This window comes from Periophthalmus magnuspinnatus, chromosome 6 (assembly GCF_009829125.3).
Source record: "Periophthalmus magnuspinnatus isolate fPerMag1 chromosome 6, fPerMag1.2.pri, whole genome shotgun sequence".
Taxonomy (NCBI): domain Eukaryota; kingdom Metazoa; phylum Chordata; class Actinopteri; order Gobiiformes; family Gobiidae; genus Periophthalmus; species Periophthalmus magnuspinnatus.
The window spans coordinates 18936965-18959066 of record NC_047131.1 but is presented as its reverse complement, the minus strand read 5'-3'; the positions used below and the strand labels follow the sequence as shown (position 1 = coordinate 18959066).

General features: G+C 37.9%; 1 protein-coding gene across 2 annotated transcripts in view; it reads right to left on the bottom strand.

The window, feature by feature from the left end:
- Positions 1 to 449: 449 nt before the first annotated feature.
- Positions 450 to 22102, bottom strand: part of shisal1b (shisa like 1b) — a 62077-nt gene continuing 40424 nt past the window's right edge. The window contains exons 3-5 of one of the 2 annotated variants that reach the window (XM_055222349.1): positions 16280 to 16493; positions 11040 to 11342; positions 450 to 2044 (exon numbers count right to left, since the gene is read on the bottom strand). In XM_055222349.1, coding sequence (XP_055078324.1) covers position 2044; positions 11040 to 11342; positions 16280 to 16493 — 518 coding nt within the window. In that variant the 3' untranslated portion in view covers positions 450 to 2043. Of the gene's footprint in view, positions 2045 to 11035; positions 11343 to 16279; positions 16494 to 22102 lie in introns of those variants that run through there. The other variant, XM_033968396.2, reaches the window with a different exon arrangement.

Here is a 22102-nt window from a genome sequence, read left to right as displayed (position 1 = left end):
GTGAAGAGAAATGCGTTTTGTGACAGTTATGGCTAATAGCGTACGACATGTTTGACCAATGCGGGGTATAAAGCACTACTGTTCGTTTGTATCATATTGCTAATGGAGCCACTGTCAGGCAGCTCTGGTAATAAGGGAAGGGCATCCGAGTCATGGAGGAGATTATCTGTGAAGTTTAAATGGGCTGTTGGCAGTAGGCACACAGCCAAAGGTTTAGGTCAAGCGAGGAAACCAGCAAAAGAGCCATCTGTGAGAAATCCCTGATCTTCTAGGTGAAAGACTTACTAAGTGTTAAGACCCTTAGCTCAGTAATATAAAACCTAGGAGAAGAAACCTTGATGACCGATTGAGCTACTGCAGTTTAAAGTGCATATGACAAGTTAGACACATTTAACACACACGCACACACACAAAAGTTAACATTAAGATTTGATTAAACTCTAGTTTCATTTTTTTTTTTTCTTTTCTTGATGTTTATCGTTTTATTTCCTGGTTGGACATGGGCAGCAGATATGACATACGTAGAGATAAGTTCATAACTGGTACCTAGCAGTCTTACTGTAAACAAGGGCCAGAACGCATCTAAGTTACAGAACAGCCATGATTAGACAAATACAAATAAATAGCAACGCCTCTATTTTGTTAAATGACAGTTGAAGCTGCTGGAAGGTAAGGTGGTCAAAAGTATCGGAAGTCTTATACTAATTGATATTAAAGCTAGCATCGGAAATAGATACTCATTTAAGCAAGTATTGATACACAAAAATCACATAATTGGATAAAATTGGACTTTTCCTGAGCAGTTTTATCTAGAGTTTTATAAGAGCTAGTGTAAGACCACATGGTATACTAAACAAATGCTATTATTCTGTGTTGAAAATTGCAATCTTGTCTAAAAAAGAGCTTTTAAAAATCTTTTGGGTATCAAAATTGGTATCGAGGCTGTTCTTTAGTATTGAAATCAAGTTTGAAATTTTAGCATGGTGACCACTACCGGAAATTGCTACTTAGACCTGTCATAACACATTTTGCTGAAGTAAATAAAGTAAAAACCAAAACATAGACCAGAAATATCCCCCGGAAAGTATTCTACAATAAATAAATAATAGAATGCAATGCTTAAGTAGTTAGTTTGTGTCTGTAATGAGTCATAGAAGCTCATGACTCAACCTTCTACAGCTCAAATCTCATCATAGAACAAAATAATAACCAAATATTCCCCACTAGTACAAAGAAAAAGTACCCACAATAAATACTGACCCCCAAAATGATTGTCCCATCTGTTATATATTGAATAAGTTGATATAGTATTTATCATGACAGGCCTAACGCTACTGTATTTTTGTACGTTTTCCACTTTTTTCCGACAAACTGCCACTTTGACCTGCTATCCCACCAAACCAAGTAATAATTAGAAAAACATGAAAACCTGTCATATGCACTTCAACTGTATGGCGATTTGTCCTGGTCAGAAAATGTAAAGAAACACATTGTTTGAAAAAAGAGACCTACCCACTGTCTATAAAGTGTTTAACATGGCTGCAGATACTACTGTAAGCCTGACTCAGTAACATAACACTCTAAACTACTGGAGATGCTCTGCACCAGCCTAGACTTTGTACATGGTCTGAAAGTCCACCATTACGTTTCTCAGACTAGTTCACATAAATATATCACCAGACAGATACCCACCACTGTGTCTAATGCTACGGGACACGACACAGCAGTCAACAACATTTGAACAAACTGCCCCAACGTGTCCATCAAAAGTCTATGTCTGCTCCAGGCCACTCCAGTCTCCTCTGATTGGTTGAGCCTCTGCCACTGTTCTGACAGTCTCACATTGTGCTCATCAATAGAGTCACTGCTCCTCATACAGCAGTGTAGTACTCAGTGTAGTACTCCAACGCAGTACTCCAGTCTGGCACGTTAGAACGGTACAATATGGCTGCTCCTTCAGAGAGTCCAGTGACGTTTCATCGTCAGCTCTACAAACACGGACAGTTTGTTGCTACTCTTATGTGGATCCACCAGCGTCAGAGTTCTGTCCAAAAACACAGTAGAAAAAGGAACCGCATTAGTGTGTGTTTTTTGGCTTATATTACATTAAAGAGGGGGTATTACACTTTGATGGGGCATTCATTGCTAGCACATGACATATTTAGATCACCATATTACCTTTCTATGGTACTGTAAATGCTGTATTTGCAAAAAAACAACAACGGCATGCATTTTGCTAAAGAAACTGCACATCACATCAGGTTTGTCAAGTTGTTGTGTATTGTTTTGTATCATACTTTTGTATATTTGTGGAGAATTGTTGTGTGGGGGCATGGGTGATGGTGGCTGGTTTGTTAAGGTTTGGATAGGATTGTACTGTTAACCATAAGGAGAGTTCGAATTGTGCCCAGGAGACATCGCAAGATTACTCAAACATTCATAAATGACGTACCAAACCTTTTCAATCATGTTTTTGAAGAGAGAGCATAAAACAAGGAACATGAAAGTTGATACCCCCTCTTTAATAACAACACATATATTATAGATATATTATAGATGACCATAGTTCTCTTGGGCAAAACTCACTTATTTTCTGTTACGTCTTAGCTAATCCCATGAAAACTGTCTTACATATTTGTGATACTTGTGTAGTACTGATCATGCAAATACTATACAATGCAGTTTGAAATGCCTAAAAATTTTAAAATCAACTAAAAACAAATATGTTGCTGGAAGTCATCCGAAGAGGTGAGCCTTTTCCCCCTCCTGCAGCTGCCTGTGCCTGGCTTCCTTTGTATGGTCTGTGATGTTAATTAACTCGCACCACATGGAGAGAGCTGCTTTAATTGGACAAGGTCTTGGCATGCTGCTCCATGGACAGTCGGGCCAGAATAATTTCATAATGTTCCATCCTATTATTACCAGTGAAAGCCCAGAGCCGGAGTTCAAAGATGGACGACGTAAATATGCAGGAGACAGGAAGTCTTTGATCACACTGACTGAAATGCCTAGGAAATGTGTGAATATGTCCAAGTCAGATCCTCTACTGCTGAGCACACTGTCACAGGGAGTAGACAGGGCAGGGCCAATTGTCATGCTCCATTATCTGTGGACGGAGCAACCCAATACACTGGAAGAGGTAGAGACGCTGTGCCCAAGATGGGATGAATAGACACATTATACATTGTTTGGATTGTTGTTTATTGAAACATGCATGGATGACATCTAAAACCTCGTCATGCATATTTTTGATGAGAGAACATAATAAAATGGTAAAAAAGTGCCAAGAAAGTTGATTTTGCATAACACCCTCTCTTTAAACATGCTCTTCAGTAGCTTTGCTTTGGTAAATTGCATCTGCCTGTGCTCCACCATCTACATTTACTTTAGCTTATACTAGCAACTGTGTAAATTACCATAGAATGAAATCTTTTTTAGCTTAATAACCAGAACGCATAAGTACACAGTTGTAATGAACACGGTTATGTAGCAGAAATGCTCAGACTGACTGATGACTTGTGGACTGTGGATTTCTATGTATGACGTCACAATCCGAGTAAAACTGAAAAAATGAATATTTTCTGAGGACCAGGATTATTGAAACAAGTGAATGAAAATAGTCAAAGAAAAATTCAAATCTGTCAACTAGGCAAAGCTGTTTCTTCAATTCTCAGAGTGACATGGTTGAGCAGCAAAACGTCTCACTCCTACAATTTTTTGTCCAGTTGACAGATTTGAGTTTTTCTTTTACTATGGATCATATCCGGACAACTGAGGGATTACAGACATCTTTTCAAGTGTAAATGAAGCTAAACACAACTCCGGGTGTGTGTTTGATGAGGGAACAATGCTATGACATGGTTAAAAGCTCAACAAAGTCAATTTATGGGCAGTGTACAGGCAAATTCATATTTAACACATTCTGATCATAAAGCAGAATTCGGGTATCAACCTGGAGACATGACAGAAATGTAAAGGAGACCCCAAACCAAGTGGACTGGTATATAGAATTTGATTGGTGAGAGTGCTGGTGGTATCCATGGGTATTTATTGTTGTTTGCAGTATCGAAGAATATGGTTCCGTATGCAATCTACAGAGTAATGGAACCAAACCAGGCCTAGAACTGCAGAACTGTATGCAGAACAGTACTGCAGTAGTGTTGGTGGAAATGTTTGTTTTTTTTTGTTTCAGTCAGGTTAAACAGGTACTAAACAGACTATAGGTATCCATGGTTACCACAGAGTAACTTTAATATTGATTACTTGTGAGCAGTATCCATAATATACTACATTCTACAAAATAATGGATGCAGCTGGTCAAGTGGGGTCAAACAGAGTGGAGTACTGTGGAGGCGGTAGGCCGAGAGCATCTATGTGCTAATGAAAACAGGTTTCCATCAAGATTTTCTGAATGAGATCCACTTTGTTTCTACTCGAGATGCTGTTGAGTTGTTGTCTTGAATGTTTTTTGCCTTAAGAAAGTGTCAGAGAAAAAAATGCCTATTAAAAAAAAAGTCAGTGAAGATCTATAAACCTCTTAGAGCCTAGTGGGGCTGGTGGAAATGGCTGACCTGGCTAAATAACATCTGTTGGAACAAACTGTAAAGTCGTGACCTTATTGCCTTCAAATACGCTAAAAGTAGTGTTGTCACGATACTAAAATTTCAAACTAAATTTCGATATTAAGAAATAGACCTGATACTGCCAATTCAAATACCATGGTTATAATAAAAAACACTCTTTATTTAGACAGTAGAATGTAATTTTCAACATTAAATCATAGTACTTTCTTTTTTATATTACCATGTGGCCTTGTATCTGTGTATTCCCTTGTCGTCCAGGTAGGTTCCATAGTGGTCCATGGGTGTATACTAGCCTATGTGGCCTTATAGTCATTCTGACACAACTCAAAATCGTTCGAAAGCTATTCAGGAAAAGTACATTTCTGTCTGACTTTTTTAGTATCAAAACTTCTTCAAAGGAGTATCTAGGTTTGATACTAGTTTTAATATCACTCGTTAAAGTGATGTGCAAGCTACAAATCTTTAGACACTAAATGGTACATGAAAGAGTCATCACCTATAAATATCTTGGCTTTGGACTTGACAAAAACTTATCCTTTAAAATAGATATCTCAGAATTATGTAACAGTTTAAAATCAAAATGATCATGTTATCACAGAAACAAATATTGTATCCCAAGCTACCTTTCTTTCTGTGCTGGAATATGGAGATATAATCTACGTGCAGACTCTAGCCTCTGCTTTGAAACCTTTAGATACACTATTTCACTCAGCCCTTCGTTTCATGACAGGTAATGAATTAAAAACCCATCACTGTATTCTCGATGAAAAAGTAGGTTGGCTATCGCTGTCTGTCAGAAGAGAACAACACTGTATGAAATGTATTTATAAGGGACTACTTCACTTCAGAGGCTGCAGCAATATCTCACTTGCTCGTTAATCATTGATACTGGAACATTCTTTCTTTTCAAGATTACTTGACTATATAAGTGTGAAGACTAGCCACACCAGAACTGAGACAGGAAAATGCATCTGCACATGTTTTTAATGTTTTAAATGGAGTTATATACTTATTTTTGTTTTGTTGTAATCCCTCAGTCATCCAGGTATGATCCGTAGTACTTTTTTGTTTGTATTTTTCTGTATTTAAACAGGGCGTCCATGAAAAAAGAGCGTCTAAGTGCTCTCATTGGGTCTCCCTGTATACATAAAGACAAATAAATAAAAATAATATACGGCAGATGTTGTTGATATGTCAAAACTGTAGTGTTCGTTTATTCAAGGGGGTTTTACTTGAGCTCAAATCACTGCATGAACACACAGGCAGTAGAAGCCTTGAGTAGGTGGACACCATTTCACAGTTAATTCGTGCCAACCAGTTTTGGAGTTGCCAAGTCTTTCTTTGATGTGCTGTTTGTGGAGTTGTGATGGTGGAAATCGGCGAATATCTTTTCCTATCTTTAAACCATCACTATCTCATTTATACTTAATTTTGACTCCGTAGAGAGAATTTTAATCTAGGATATTTATTTTGCAGAGATTCGTTATCAATGCTGACTAAAGCTAAGTCGCTCAAAATAAAACAGCTAATACGACAAAGACTTCCTCCACTTGCTTAATGGTATTTTGAAGTAGCAGTACTCACTGGTTACTTCACTCACTACTTTTCAGCAGTAACTAGTTTGGTGATAATTAGACTATCCAAATCCACTTTTTATTTATTTACCGCATTTTGCATTTTATAAACACAGACTAGACAACACTACTATCTTCAATCTCAAATGTTTGCTTTGAGGTGGAATTTATGTGTTGATCTAAAGCTTAAATATGTTTTCAGTAAATAATAACATACTAATTTTGCGTGGTGTGTGGTTAGCATGCTAGTTGGTCTTAGCTTCACTCGGGTCTCTGAAAGTTGTGAAAAGTGCTTATAAACTCATCATGGTGAAACATTAGGATGCTCTTAATGCGTAAATCAAGTGAGGAGTAACTTTGGACCACTGCCAGTCACTTTAAATCAGTAAGTCAGTAAAAATCAGGTATGGCTTCTTTAGAATGTGATTATTATCTTAACAGTTTGGGTTTTCTTTTACTACTTACTGTTGTTGTCTAGTTAATGTAAAAGTTGGTGCCAAGACAAAGCGGATAGGATCACAATGTCTAATTTTTTAAAAGCCCCCAGAGATTTGGGTTTTGAGCTGGTGAGCCCTTAATGGACACGGAGCTTCCAGGAAATGCGCGGTCGATTGCCTTTTAAGGAGCTCAGCTAAAGTACTCTTTCTAGGCTTCTTCTCTTGGCACATTAGTGGGTCTTTCAAAACACACTTTCGTCAGATACTGCACTGCCCTAATGTGCTGCTGATAGAGAGAAAATGAACTGGACTAATAACGGGAATCATGATGTTTATCGCAAATATATGTTTTACTTTTTAATTTCAGTCTTTTCCATTTTTCTTTTGTCTTGAAATGTTGAAATAATGGAGTGAATCTAATGGCATATTTTGGCACCTTTGGCTGAAGTTGGCAATGGGTTTGAAATCAGACTTGGACAAAGCAGCAGCCTAATTAGTAATCATACATCAAAACCACAAATGTTGACTAGTTTAAAGGTGCACTATGCAACTTTTGTGATGGAGAGTATGCCACCTGCTTATCTCCATGGATTCCACAGTAGGGCATTAAACATATCTATCTCAGTGGGGTTGCCTCTCCACAGATTTAACCCGTAGCCTGGCCCAATGGGTCTACCTCCATGGAGACAGATACTTTTAATGCCATATTGTGGACATTCCAGGCAAGGCAATTACATCTCCATGTAAAAAAGAAAGTGACAGAATACACCTTAAAATTCAACACTATGTTACTCTAGCCATTCATATTTTATCAGTTTGTAGAGTTATTTGAACATTTGAAATCTGTTTTATTGGATTTAGTTCTTTTTAGATGCTTTGTGATGCAATGTTGTATTACTACAGATGGCCAGACCACATTTTGTTTGCCAGCGATACCCTCCTTAAAGGTCCAATATTACACAAAATTGACTCTTATGAGTGTTATAATGCTGTTAGCACCAAAGACATACCTGGAGTTGTGTTTTGTTTTATTCACACATGTTTGAGTAACCCTTTATTATCAGTCTGTCTACATCGTAAGCCCAAAATGTCCTGCTCCACCTTGTGATGTTGTGAAGCAGTAGTTTCAAGTTAACAGCTACATTTTACCTTTAGTTCAATAGAGACGGCCAATTCCACGGCTGAAATGATTCAATTGATTCTAGTGAAGGTGTGCGGAATTTAAAAACACAGTGGAGCACTTCCTGTATTACCACATGACATCACAAGGTGGAACAGAATGTTTTCAGTTTGGCTGAAGAAATCCTAAAGTCTAAATATGCATGTTTGTGTGTTAAGCATGTGTGAATGAAACAAAAGCAATGTTTCTGATGTTTTTGATGAGGAAACAACATTATAACTTAGATCAGAAAAAAGTGTCATATGTGAGATTTAATATGTCTTCCCTATTGCACCCTTTTGCTAAACAATACTTGTGTTGGCAACTTGCTGGCAAAAGAAGCATCCTAACACATTTTAAGTGCAAGCGATATTTGGAATCTGCAAAAATCGTATGTGAAAAAAACAAAAAAAACAAGCTGAAATCGTGCCCCAGAACAGTCTTTGAAATTAGGTCTTGAATCTGTCAGATATATTACTATGGAGGACCCTCTCTACTCTCTGTAAATGCCCTGTTTATCCCAAAGCTTTTTATAGCAACAGATGTAGCAGAAATTCCTTGTATCTCCTGCTACTTTTCACTATATTTTCTGGGTCGAAGAAGCACCGATCATCACTCACCAACCGCATGTATTACCATAACGTTAGCATGCTACCGCGGTACCAGCTCACTTTGTCAATGTGGATTTGGCCAAAACCTCTTTTCACATGTGTAGATGTGAGGAGACAGGAGTAAAGATTGATTAGACCTATCAAACTCAGTGCTCTTCTATGTAACGAGCAGTCTCCATGGATACATTTAGCGAGCAATGTTTCCATGAGAGGATAGCCCGAGGTCCCTCAGCTAGCTCCTCGATCCAGCGTATTCTATAGTTTGGCCCCTGTATAGATCCATTCGTCAAAACTGCTTGGATTAAATTAGGGTGACCCGAGATAGATACTTAGAAGTACTCGAGATTTAGAGATCTTCAGATAGAATGGAACTTGCTAGCAATGTTCTGGACACTATGAGCAATTTATTATTTTAGACAGTATTGTTGAATGTTGTAAAAGATGTAATAATGGTAATACTATATATACTAAGACAACTATGTCACTGGTAGATGGTGTAGTATAAGAAGTAGCAGTAGTAATGGTTGTAGACTAAAATGTAAACTTGTAGTAATAAGTTCATCACAGCATTGTAGAATACAGTAGTTTTAAAAAAGAGGTCATATAATTCTATGTTAGAATTAAACATTGAACTGAACTGTCAGATTCCAGATGTTTTGTCCTGGTTTATGGCGAATGTTACTGGGTTGCAAGGCATATTCTGAAGACGGCTTGAAGCTAGTAGTGAGTACAGTGGTCCCTAATTTATCGCGGGTGTTTTGTTCTAAAAAATAATCCGCAATTGGCGAAATCCCCTCACCACACACTTTATACACTTTTCTCAGACAGCCATTAACATTTTCTCACATTTCTCTTGTTTAAACACTCTCAAGTTTAAACCTTCAAAAAAAAAAAAAAAAAAAAGATCTTAAATAAAAATATAAACGTTGTCCTATACTGTAAATAAAAATGATAGCTTTTAGAAATACTGCCGGTGCAGAACGTTTCATCGACATTGTGGGTTTTGTTGGGGAGAAAAGTTACAAACATACAGCACTTCAGAGTCACACTGCGATCGAACATTTATGTAAATTTGGCTGAACTCATTCTGCACTGTACAGGAGACACAGCACGGAGGAGACTGATTGACAATGATCTACAGTTCCTTAGCCAATCAGGACACAGAACACAATGCATGTTCATACGCTGTAAAAAAAGCATGCAAAATTGCATTAAAAAAATCTGCGAAACAGACAGGCCGCGAAAGGTGAACAGCGATATAGTGAGGGACAACTGTATACATCTATTGTCTTAAAAATGAATGAATGAAGTTGTTAATGATATTGTCATCTTTATCATAATTACATGCAGTGTAGTTTATACCTCAGATCTACTCAAATGTACTACAAGATGTTCTATGTAAAGCCTGTGGACACCTCTGTGCTGTGTCTTGGCGTCAGATGATGCGAGTTAAATATAAGACGGTGGTCCCTGATGGCAGAGACAGGACCGGGCAGTGCGGTCTCCTCATTCTTCTCCACATTCATTAATAATGATAGCTCTTTAATTAGACGCAAAGACTCAAGCGAAGCGACAGGGAGGGGAGTTCAACACCCTCGGATGGAAAAGTACTGATAGTGCAAAACAAAATAATGGGCATCCAAACTAAAGATTAGTGCAGAGAAAATGGGCTTTTCTAAATTTAACAAGGTAAGCATGTATTGATTTCATTTATTACACTATAAAAGAGGTGTAAAGAGGCTTGTGCTGCTGTTTAGTCATTGGAATGACAATAGGGGGAGCAGACCAGAGGTAGTGGAAGGAGTAGTAGCAATATTAGAATAAGTAGTAGTTGTTGTATAAGTAGCCTAGTTGTTGTAGTTCTTGTTGAAGTAGTAGGAAGAGTAGTAGTGGTAAGAGTTGTAGCAATAATTGTAGCAGGAGGAGCAGTATCAGTAGTAGTAGTAGTAGTATCAGTAGTATCAGTAGTAGTAGTAGTAGTAGTAGTAGTAGTAGTAGTAGTAGTAGTAGTAGTAGTAGTAGTAGTAGTAGTAGTAGTAGTAGTAGTAGTAGTAGTAGTAGTAGTAGTAGTAGTAGTAGTAGTAGTAGTAGTAGTAGTAGTAGTAGTAGTAGTACAGTAATAATAGTAATAGAACAACTACTAGTAGTAGTAGTAGTTATGGTAGGAGTTGTAGTAGCAGTAGTAGTTAGTAGTCATAATACTTGGTTGGAGTAGTATTTTTACATCGGTGAAGTAGTAGGAGTAGCAGTAGTAGTAAAAGTTGTTGTAGAAGTAGTAAGAGTTGTAGTAGTAGTAGGAGTAGTAGTAGAAATAGTGGTAGGAATTGTAGTAGTAGGTGTAGTAGTGATAATACTTGGTTGGAGTAGGATTTTTTATTTATTTAATGACAAAATTATTAAGTATATATATTTTGTTGTCCCTGCAACCAAAAATGAATATGAATGTACCCTATAGCCCCATGTTTGTAATTAAAATACATAAAATGAATGTCAAAGCAGTTTTTGTAAACATTAAAATACCACAGTAAGAGCATTGCATTAACTGCATCAATTACAATACAGTTTCCAGATTTATTTATTTTTTAATAATGATAAAAAAATCCTGTTTAATATGAAATAATAAAGTTCATTCTAATGATCGTATCATTTTGCAGTACTCAGTGTGGTGTTGTTACCATGCGGTGGAGGTGTTGTGAGGCAGCAGTGTGGGGCTATGGCTCTCCCCCCTCAGGCTGTGTCTGTGCTGGTAGTGCCCGGGGACCATGGGCTGCACAGGGGCCTGGACTTCACTCTCCTCTGGTATGGACTGATGCCACTGACTGCGCGCCTTCTTCAGCCATCTCCCACCCAATCCCCACTTCTCCAGATACACCCGGCACAGCTCGTAGTTTATGGCCGAGTAGTACAGGAAGTCCAGAGCAAGCAACACCATGACGAAGAAGCCGTAGATCCACACTCCCACCAGCGCTGTGTAATTACTGCAGAGGAGACAGACAGTTAGCACACACAAACAGCACACAGAGTTATGACAGTGAGCTAGTGCGCACAAGGCTAATCTGGGAAAACAATGGCCAAATGTGCACACGAGCAGCCATCCGGACACACTTAAGCCTGGCTTCAAACACCAAATGGTAGAAGGAAGCCGCCATGTGTCCCTGTTTTCTCCTGCTGAAAAAGAACTGAGTTTGACCAACTTTTTAAGAATAACATGAGATGATTGATTTTTAAAGAATTTAGCCTTTCAAAGGGCTTTTGGTTTAAATATTTAGTTTGCGGTTAGATTTGGGATTTATGTCAAGTAAACATTCAACTCACAGTGTACATTTTAAAAACATCCAGGAGCTTTGACATTAGGAAATTGAAATATGAACTTCTGTTTGCTGACCTAATACATGAAACCCAGGCATTTCAGAATATCTTTGTAACCATATGGCCATACCTGCTGTGGCCATACTCACTTGTCAAAGCCTAATCTCGTCAGACCTCACGAGCTAAGCAAGGCCAGCCCTGTTTAGAACTTGGATGGGACAACTCTTGGAATATACCAAATGTCACAGTGGGGGAGCAAGGACTCTAGTTCAAACTGCTGTTGTGTCCTTAGGTAAGGCATTGACTAGTATGAATGTGGTGTATGTGTTGTTGGCTGTGGTCGAAGGGGCCGATGGCACAGGTTGGCAACCTTGTTTCAGTTAGTCTTAAGTATGGAGTAAATGAATAATGAACTCTGAAGCGCCTTTGAATGTTTAAAAAATGCTATATGAATCAAATGCATTATTGCACAGGTCAAAAAGGTTGGCAGTTTTTTTGTTTTTTTTTAACATAATAAGTCTCCCCGTAGAGAGGAAAGTACATAACATTAATAATTGGAGTCTTTGTGATTTGCTAATGCTAACCACTGAAATGATTTTGCAACATAATTATATTCATATCCATGCAAATTCAAAAACATAGGCCTTTTCTGAAAATAAAAAACTCTAAAAACTATACAAATGAGGAACTAGATTAATTAGAACAACACAGATAAATCCACCATTCATGAAAGTCTTCCTCTGCTAAGCCTTCTTTTGCTTAAAGAGCAGAGACCTTTACCACAATCTCCTTTGACAAATTCATGTTAAATAAATATTTAAACAAAGCCATCTGTTCACTTTGCTGCACTTACACGCTCGGTGTTAATTTGGACACAGATTTTGAATCCCTCTCGCCTTTGAAATCCTATGCTCCTCCTGTTGTTTAAAGTTAAAAGCTTAAAACACTTTGTCATGTTTTACATAGTTTAAGACGGACACAGTACAACTTCACTTTAGTCAAACTACAAATTCCAGGAAGTTCAAAATAGCTTTATTAGACAGCCAGCTAAAATAAGGTACCATCCGTGTTTACATAGAGTAGACTGGGAACATTTAGAGACTGCACAGATGGCTCAGAGCTGCCTAAGAGTACTCTGCTAAATGCACTTACCTACAATTACATAAGACATTATTTTTTATTCATTCAGTGTCGTCATACATTAATGCGATATAACGACTACATATGCACGCAGATTATTTACAAACTATTTATCACATTTAGACAGTTGAGTTCATGTGACAAATTTCACTTAGTTTCACAGTTTAGTTTAAAAAAATATTTTGTCTATTGAAATTTTTAGGGGTGTCAATTTCAACTTCCTGGGTGGATTTTGGATTGATTGCATTGTTATGTTGTTACGTTATGGGAAACGTTTGTGAAATGCTGGTGTCTGGTGTTGCTGGTGTCAGAAGCAAGATTGACCAACGCAGCTAGTGCTAATACGCCACTTAAAATCAGAAAAAAACTAACTGCCATTACAATTACAAAGACTTCTAGCAATGTATGTGTCCATTGTTGTACTTACATGGCAACACGTGCTGGCATCTATAATGTATACAATGTGATGTGAGCTTGCACGGTTCATTTCACTCGATGGCCTTTGGTAACTTTCAAGCCGAAGGTCTCATGTCCCTGTGAATCTTCTCTGTCTCTGAACGTGAAATAACAGCCCCCGCTTTGGGCAGAGTGAACCAGGCCAGCACTGATGCATGCTGGGAGGGCAGGACTACAAAGAGCATGCTTAGGTCGCCCCTGTCTTGCTGGGGACCCTGCAGCTTTTGACGCTCACTGACCTGGTTATCTTGTCAAGACCATTACAACATGAACATTTGATAAATAAATATAAAAATGATCATATTTATCAAAATGTATAAATATGTGAGTTTGTGGCTTTTCATTTAACAACTCTGAATTCGGAATAGAGGTGTCAATTAGAGAATGGCCGAAGCCGATTCCGATTGTGTAGAATCCAGAGCAACCAAGCTCTGCCGATATTTTTTTGGGTCGATATGCAAAGCCAATTTGGATTACTTTCCTCAAGTCATGTAATTCAAATTTAGTTGTTTAGTTTGTTTTCATACCAGTCAGCTGATTTAACTGGTTTTGGTGCTGTTTTTCTACCCGTGGAGGCAGACAATATCCCATTTGAGTGAGGACTTTAAACCGGGACAAGGGAGCTTTTTTACTCTCACACACCTGGGATACTGTCCTGAAGAAGTCGGACTGCAGATAGCGCTGTTGTCCTGCCTCCACTGACAAAATGCTACTACTACTATTAATAATAATAATAATAATAATAATAATAATAATAATAATAATAATTTACTGTTGTTTGGTCACACTGTGAATAATTTTTAAATCGTAATTTGTGATGTTTTTCCCAACAATTGTAACACTAAAATGTGATATTGTGGAAGTATTGCTGTTAGCTGCTCCCCAAATAGTAAATAGCCATATGTGAGAGTTAGTAATTTGCAGATGTATATGTGGAAGACAGACTCCAGTATGGTAAATAATAATCAAACAGATGTATTTGTAAAGCAGCACATAGTGAGGATATGTGATGTGACACCTGCCTCAGAGAAAAACCATGTGGACTCGCCCACTCACAACAACAACTGCTACTGCTTCAGCATCTGCTCTTCACTCTCTCTCTCACTTTCGCTCTCTTTCTAACTCTCTCTCCCTCTTTCTATTCCTGTTTAGCCGCAGTTTAGTTACAATGTAATGTGGTGTTTCTCCCTCCACCTTTATCTCCACCCTTGCTCTTATTGTTCCTCGTTCACACCCTTGCTCTTTCTTTCTCCCTCAATCTTTCCTCCCTACCCCTTCTCTCTTGCCAGGTCTCTCTCTTGTCTTTCTCTTTCTCTCCTCTCTGTTTGTATGTCCCACCATCTCTCCATTCACATTCTCTCTTGCCTCTTTTTGTCTGTCCCTCTCTCTTTACTTTCTCCTCTTTGCTGCTCTCTCTTTTCTCCATCTGTATATCTGTCTCTCTCTCTCTCTACCTCTCTCTCTCCTTTCCTTTTTTCCCCTTCCTCCCTCTACCTTTCTCCATCCCTCTCCAATTCTTTCTCTCTCAATCTCTCTGTTTCTCCTCACTCACTCCCTCACTCCCTCCTTTCCCTTTTTGTCCATCTGCCTTCTACTTCTACCTCTTTTTCGCACTCTTTTCCCATCTCTCTCTCTCCCTCTCTCCTTGTACGTGGAGGTGTAGAGTAGAGAGTCCATGTCAGTTGGGCCTCACAGCGAAAAGGCAACAAGTTGTTTGAATGAGTCTGACAGAACACAGAGCAGCGACAGACACCACAGTCCTAAAGCCAGGCCAAGAGCCGTACATGCATCTGGAGGCATCTCTCAACAATTCTACCACTCTGTTTTGTTAAAGGTCCTTTACGGCGCAAAATTGACCCTTGTGAGGTTTAGGCCATGTTATAAAGTTGTTACCTTCTCAAAAACATACTTGGAGTTGTGTTTTGTTTCATTCACACGTTTGCTCTGTTCCACCTTGTGATGTCATGTGGTGGTTGTATTCAAGTTAACAGCTACCTTTTATCCGCCTAAATATGCAGGGTTTGTGTGAATGAAATCAAACAAAACTCCAGTTATGTTTTTGATGAAGAAACATTACAACATAGATCAGAAAATAGCATTATATGGGCCCTTTAAAGAGGACATATTGTATATTTAGTATTAAACGATAACGTACATTGGATCAACATTTCCTTTTTGTTTATTGTAAAGCACCACAGTGATCTAAACACCTCAAGACAAGGTTCATTGACCTTCTGAAATGCAGATAGGCCAGTTATTTTTGAACTCTTCATGTATGACCAGGAAGCTAAATTTTCAAATAATCAAAAGTAAGGGCAGAGAAGTGGGTGCAAATAGGGTGTAGGTGAAAACAGACATTTTCAGAGTAGGACAATGCAGGATTATTCAAACATGCATAAATCAATCAAAATATAACTTTAACTAAGTTAATGCTGTTAATGGAAAACATGGTTAAAAGCTCCTGAAAGTCAATTTTATACAATATGTCACTTTTATATGTTAGAACATAATCTGAACTGCTAACAAGGAGCAGTTTTTGTAAAATGTTTATCTTGTTAGCATAGATGGATTTATGACATATGTTAGAGCCAAATTAAACTCCCCAGGTGGCTGAATGCTTTTTGATTTAATAATACCACTGTGCTTGTTAAAATATGTTCTTTTGGTGTGTGTTTTAGAGTCTGTATAGTCCAGATAATGATTAACAACGATCAAAATACAATTACAATTCTCACAATTATTCCGATTAATCCTTCCAACCCTATTCAACATAAAGGAACCACTCACCCAATCACACACACATGCACTGTGTAATGCCCGTAGAAACTTGTGACAGAGTGTGGAAAGTGTCTTGCCCAAAGACACAACAACAGTATGGGACTGAATCACCAACCCTTGTGGCTCTATAATTGTACACCATACCTTCTGAGCTTACTACCACCCACAGGCTTGCTTGACCTTTGACCTTTACAGAGGAGGCGTAGGGGTGCATTGTTAGCAGATCACTCACTTGTGTGCGTATCCGTCGGAGGAGGTGGTGAGGTTGACCTGCATGATCATCTGGAACTCGGTCTCATTGCAGCAGTACTTAAAGGCTGTGTTGTTGTGATGGCAACAGTACATGTACGTCTTGTTGTCCGAGAGCCGCGGGCAGTGGAAGCCGAAGTGATAGCGCCCCTTGTGGTCGGAGTAGGGTTCACACACTCGGAAATGTGCTGATAAAGCTGCAATAGAGAAATAGAAAAGATTTAAGGGATCAGGCTAAAATGAGTATCCCAGACAGCTGCTTCCATATGGTTCACATTCAACTAAATTTGTAATGCATGTCATATCTGTATATTTTTGTTCCTCAAATAGCTGCTTTTATTATAAACTGCATAATTTAAAGGGCGGTTTTCTGAAGTTGAAGAAATGAAAACTTGGACTGGCCTAGGGTAAGAACTAAACCAGATCTACAAATTCTAATCTTCAGCATCATAATTTTAGTTTTTAGGTGCCATTTTGAGGACCATTCAAATAACACAATATTTAGTTTTAAAATGTTAATTACTATGGCAATGGTCCTCATTTTTAATCACTCTGCAACCCATGAACACAGGAACAAATTGTGTAAACCAGGACTTTAGATATAAACAAGAAACTCTTAGTATGGAAAAGCATGCTTTTGCTTCAAGAGACTTTAAAGGACTGACAAAGCTGCTAGACAAAGCTTTGACTTGCATATTTGGGTAGAAAACGAATCTTTTTAACCAAAAGGTAGTGCGCCACAAAAACGCTTCACTCTGCAGTTCTTTGTATTCTGTGGAGAGGCTTGTTCAGACAGAATCCATGTTGTTTTAATGTAGAGGGAGGATATAGAAAGAAATTGCATATAAAGCCATCACAGGAGACAAACGCAAAACCGCCACTGTCACCTTGGCTACAAGAGAATAAAGTAGTGTAGAAAAATGTGTAGGGAATACTAACACTAGAACGTGTAAGAATGGAAATGCTATGTGGATACAAGACAAGACAAGGCAAGTTTATTTGTATAGTACAATTTGTACACAAAGTAATTCAAAGTGCTTTACAGAATAAGAAGAACATTAAAATCACACAAATCAAAACATAAATAATCATCATGAAATTAACATTAAAAAGAGAAGAGTGTAGAATAAAAACTTTTCAGTCATATGCACAGCTAAACAGAACTGTTTTTAGCCTGGATTTAACATGGTCAAAATTGAGGCCTGTCTCACATCTTTAGTTAGAATGTTCCAAGTTTTAGCTGCATAAAACTGAAATGCTGATTTCCCATATTTAGTCCTGACTCTGGGCACCAGCAGAAGGCCGATCCCTGAAGTCCTCAGAGTGTGAGATGGTTCATATGGCACTAACATGTCGGAGATGTACTTTGGTGCTAGGCCATGGAGAGACTTGTTCACAAGCAGAGCTACTTTAAAGCCTCTTCTCTGAGCCACAGGAGCCAGTGCAGAGACCTGAGCACAGGACTTATGAGCTTGTACTTCCTGGTTCTAGTCAGGACCCGAGCAGCAGCGTTCTGGATGTACTGCAGCTGTCTTAAGACTTGTGTGGAGAGGCCAGTGAGCAGGCCGTTGCAATAGTCTAACCTCCTACTATTGGGAAGTGTATATCAGATCAGAAACAGACAATTTTAAAGGCAAGATATGTAGATTTTCTATTTACATTTTCATAAATATGACCTATTGGTCCTCAGATATGATGTAGACATGTTCATTACTGATTGCTAAGTTTTAATGTTGCATTTTTCTACTTAATTAGAAAAAACTAAAAACCAAAAACATTGAACTTGAGAGACTAATTGTTTATGTTTTCATTTGGTGTTTGGGTTCTCAAAATAATGATCCAATCAAAAAGCCCAATGAGCCTTACATGAGTCTGTACTTAGAGTTGTCAGTTTGAATGTTAAAGGAACTGTATGAAGCCTGCGGTCTTACAGTTTTAAAAAAGATACTACTGAACCTGGGTTTCCAGTGCCTAAACCTGCAGTTAGAGAACACATACACGTTTTTCTCATTCTCAGTATAGGGTAGTCACTGATTACAGTATAACTGATTATTGATTGGCTGCACGTGCTTGGGTTTAGTTTCAATTCAGATCAGAGAGAGTCCTTTTGGGTTTAAATCAACTGGATTTCAGCATTTGGCAAATGAGAGACACTATGTGAGGCTCATTCTGCTTTCTGATTGGTTAATCATCTTGAGAACCAAAACACCAAATTACAAAAACAACTTGGCCATCATGTCCAGTGTTTTTATAATTAAGAATAAGGTCATTTTCACATGCTCTGTGGATCAACGACTGTGCGTACTAGATTTAGTTCTGTTTACTTTACTTTTGGGTTCGCATTGTTCACACACACACACACACGCACCATATTATATACCCCAAATACACACCATGAGCCATGTGAGAGAATATCAGCTGATTGACAAACTTATGTCCGTGACAACACTCTTCAAGCGGTCACAGCCCCATGAATACCAGCACACAAACCTGCTTCCCCTATACGTAGTGTTTTTTTTCCTTTCACATGTGGCTATATACACTGTAAATACACTGTGTGGACTATATGCACTGGAAGAGAAAAGGCTTTTTCAATGACACAGATAAACCTAGAGTCACCTGTGCAGACAGACACAAGAGACTGTTGCTGATATTAAGTTGACCTAAATTAACATTACAATTGTAATCAGTAAAAGCTACATTTGATTTGAACATGTTTACTTCTATCTGAGGACAAAGTTAGGACATGTTTATGATATTAAAAATAAAAATTTGATGAGTGAATTCTGGAGGTTCTGAGCTTTCACATGAGGCAGGACCTGTCCATATACAAAAACAATTATATACAACCAGCCAAAACTTTCTAAAGGCTGTGTGCAGTTTCAAAAAGGGAAAGAATATATTTGGTTTGGCTCAATTCCACGTAGCAGCTGGGACTCTGTGTGACAATAATAAATTATCAGCGTGTCTAAAATTACATAATGAGAGCTGCTTTAAAAACTGACCAGGTCAAATCTTCCATACCATTTTCTGTCTTCTATTCAAGATTAAATCTGAGATACTTCATTTTCAACATTTTTAAGAAGGCGTTGAACCCTTTCGCATTTATGCAGTCCAACAGTTCATGATTGGGGCCCTGCATTCTAAAACTATTGATACTTTGTAGTGACTAGGGGTGTTCTACATGTATGTCTATGACAGAATATTCATCCGTTACAATGGTGACACATTGCACACATTATCTAACACTGTCAGAAAAGTTTTAAGATTTTCTGAAAACTAAATGGGAAAAAATTGAAATAGATTTAAACATGTTTCCATGAGCCTGCAATCAATACAAACGTTCATGTTCGTGTTTAGATTTTCAACAATAAAGGTGAGTGACTAACTGGAAAACTGTTGGCTAATGCTAGCTAGCTTGTGACTGTAATGTTATTTGAGAGGGACTTGTTTAACAGTACAAAATCAGCTCATCTGTTGTAGTTCCAGCTAAGTCAATTGTTGGCAGATTGTGTTAAAATAAATCCTAAATTAAAGTCGAACAAAGCTTCATACAGACCAGTGCCTACAGTTAGCATCACACCCCCAGGGAATGTTAATGACATCAGCTGCAAAGTATCAATTTACCAAAACAAAATGCTGTGAAGAAGCCCACAAGAATAACTGTAAAATTTAGTCTGTTATAAAATGTCAACCCAGTCAACCATATGGGGATCAAACCCACAACCTCTTTGCTGATGTTCACACTTAACAAGTACTAAAACGGTTCAAGATTCAACTCATTCTCACTTATTACTTTAATGAATTCCTGCCTCTTCATAAGAACTTCACTATGACTGTTTCTTTGTCTTTATCTCGCCTCCCTTCTCATCTGAGCCTGACAGTTAAGTGTTTGGGCTGCGACTCATTTCAAAGTCCACTTGTGATGTCGCCCAATGATAGATCCAGCCAAGTCTCTCACCACTGGGACATCAGCATGAGAGACTACACTTTGAGCTTATAATGAGCCGCGACCGGCCTCCATTTTCCTGCTGAGAAGTGTAATATTTTGAGTCCAGGTTAAGCCATAAAGTTGTCATCCTGGACAGTGGGGGATTAGAACAGAGGAGAAGGGAAAACTACCTATTTGACCTCCGCAAATGAATATGACACAATTTGACGCCTCATTTTGTTGATGAAATATTAAAACTTTGTTCGTGTAATAGAGGTCAGTTTCCCTTCAGTATGTACTTCAAAATGATTAAAAGACTTTCAACATGTACTGTAAGCAGTGGTGGAACGAGTACTAAAAGAACTAGTTACATTTTGTACTATTTTCTTATCTGTTATAATGTTGTTTCCTCATCAGAATCATACCTGGAGTTCTTCTCTCAAAGAGAACACTCTGTTCCACCTGGTGATGTCATGTGGTAATACAAGTAGTGCTCCACTATGTTGTTAAACTCCATACACCTTCACTAGAATTGTTCGGATAATTTAAATTCAGGAATTTCTACTGAACTAAAGGCAAAAGGTAGTTATTACTACCTCTGCATGACATCACAAGGTGGAACAGAGCATTTTGAACTTTGGAGATGCAGACAGACTAATAGCAGGGTTACTCAAATATGTGTTGATGAAACAAAACACAACACCACATGTTTTTTGATGAGGTCACATCATAATACCAAGGCTTAAAGATCACAAAAGTCCATTTATTGTAATATATGACTTTAAAAGTTACTTTTTACACTATTTTAATTGTCTTAGATAAGTCTGTTATACAAACCTTGATTAATTTGACAGTTTAAAGCGGAACTGAGTTGTTGTTTTTTTACTACAATCAGCATAATCTCTGAACTCTGGCCAATCAGAGGAGGTGATGCTGTTATGTATCTGAATGTTTAAAAAGGAGCAGAGCCTGTGGTGAGACTAGCATGCATTGGAACACTTAGGTCTTATCCTATATTCAATATCTGCTATGATTTTAAATGTAACAAATTACAATTACAGTACATGGATAGAATTATACTCACTTAGAAGTACAAGTACAGATTTAAAAAAGTCACAATTATCCCAGAAAACTCTCAGTTATTGTAGTATATTAGTATATGAGTAATTAGTTTCCAGGTAAAAAAACAACAACTCAGAAAATATACATTACAAATGATAGTAATTAAATGTGCCTATGCATGATTTATATGGCTAATTATGATATTATGCAGGCATGGCCCTTTGATCCATGGGCTAAACTATAACCACAAAGTAATGCTTGTTGCTGGAACATTGCATCAAGATGATACAAACTTATGCAGTAACCACAAGAGGACTGTGGTGACCTCTGAAAGGGATCAGAGGGAAACATTACATAATAGTTCAACGAAGAGTTACATAATACTGGTACTATTATAGATGCTACTAATGTTATGACTATAATGATTGAGCTCATCTTTTTTCCATATGTTTGAGCAATTTGTCTTGCCCCAGTATGGATATGTACTAGGAGCATCTCTTCAGGTCTGTCTGCATCTACCGGTAATTATAAAGCATTTTCTTGTTCAATAATCAGGAAGTGTGTAGTTAGCATGCTGTTTTTTGTTAGCTTTACTGTGACTGCAAAAGTCTGGTCTGCTCTCAGAAAGTTGTGAGAACTAGTTTTGCTTTTTAAATTTTAAGATTGTGTTACGGAGGCTGCTGGAAAGTAACAAAGATGAGATACCATACTGCAAAAAACAAAAACAACAGCTTCAGTCTCTTCTGTTGACTGACTATAGTGTGCAGTGGCTGATGGGTAGGTAAGGATACTCATTATGAACTTTGATCAATA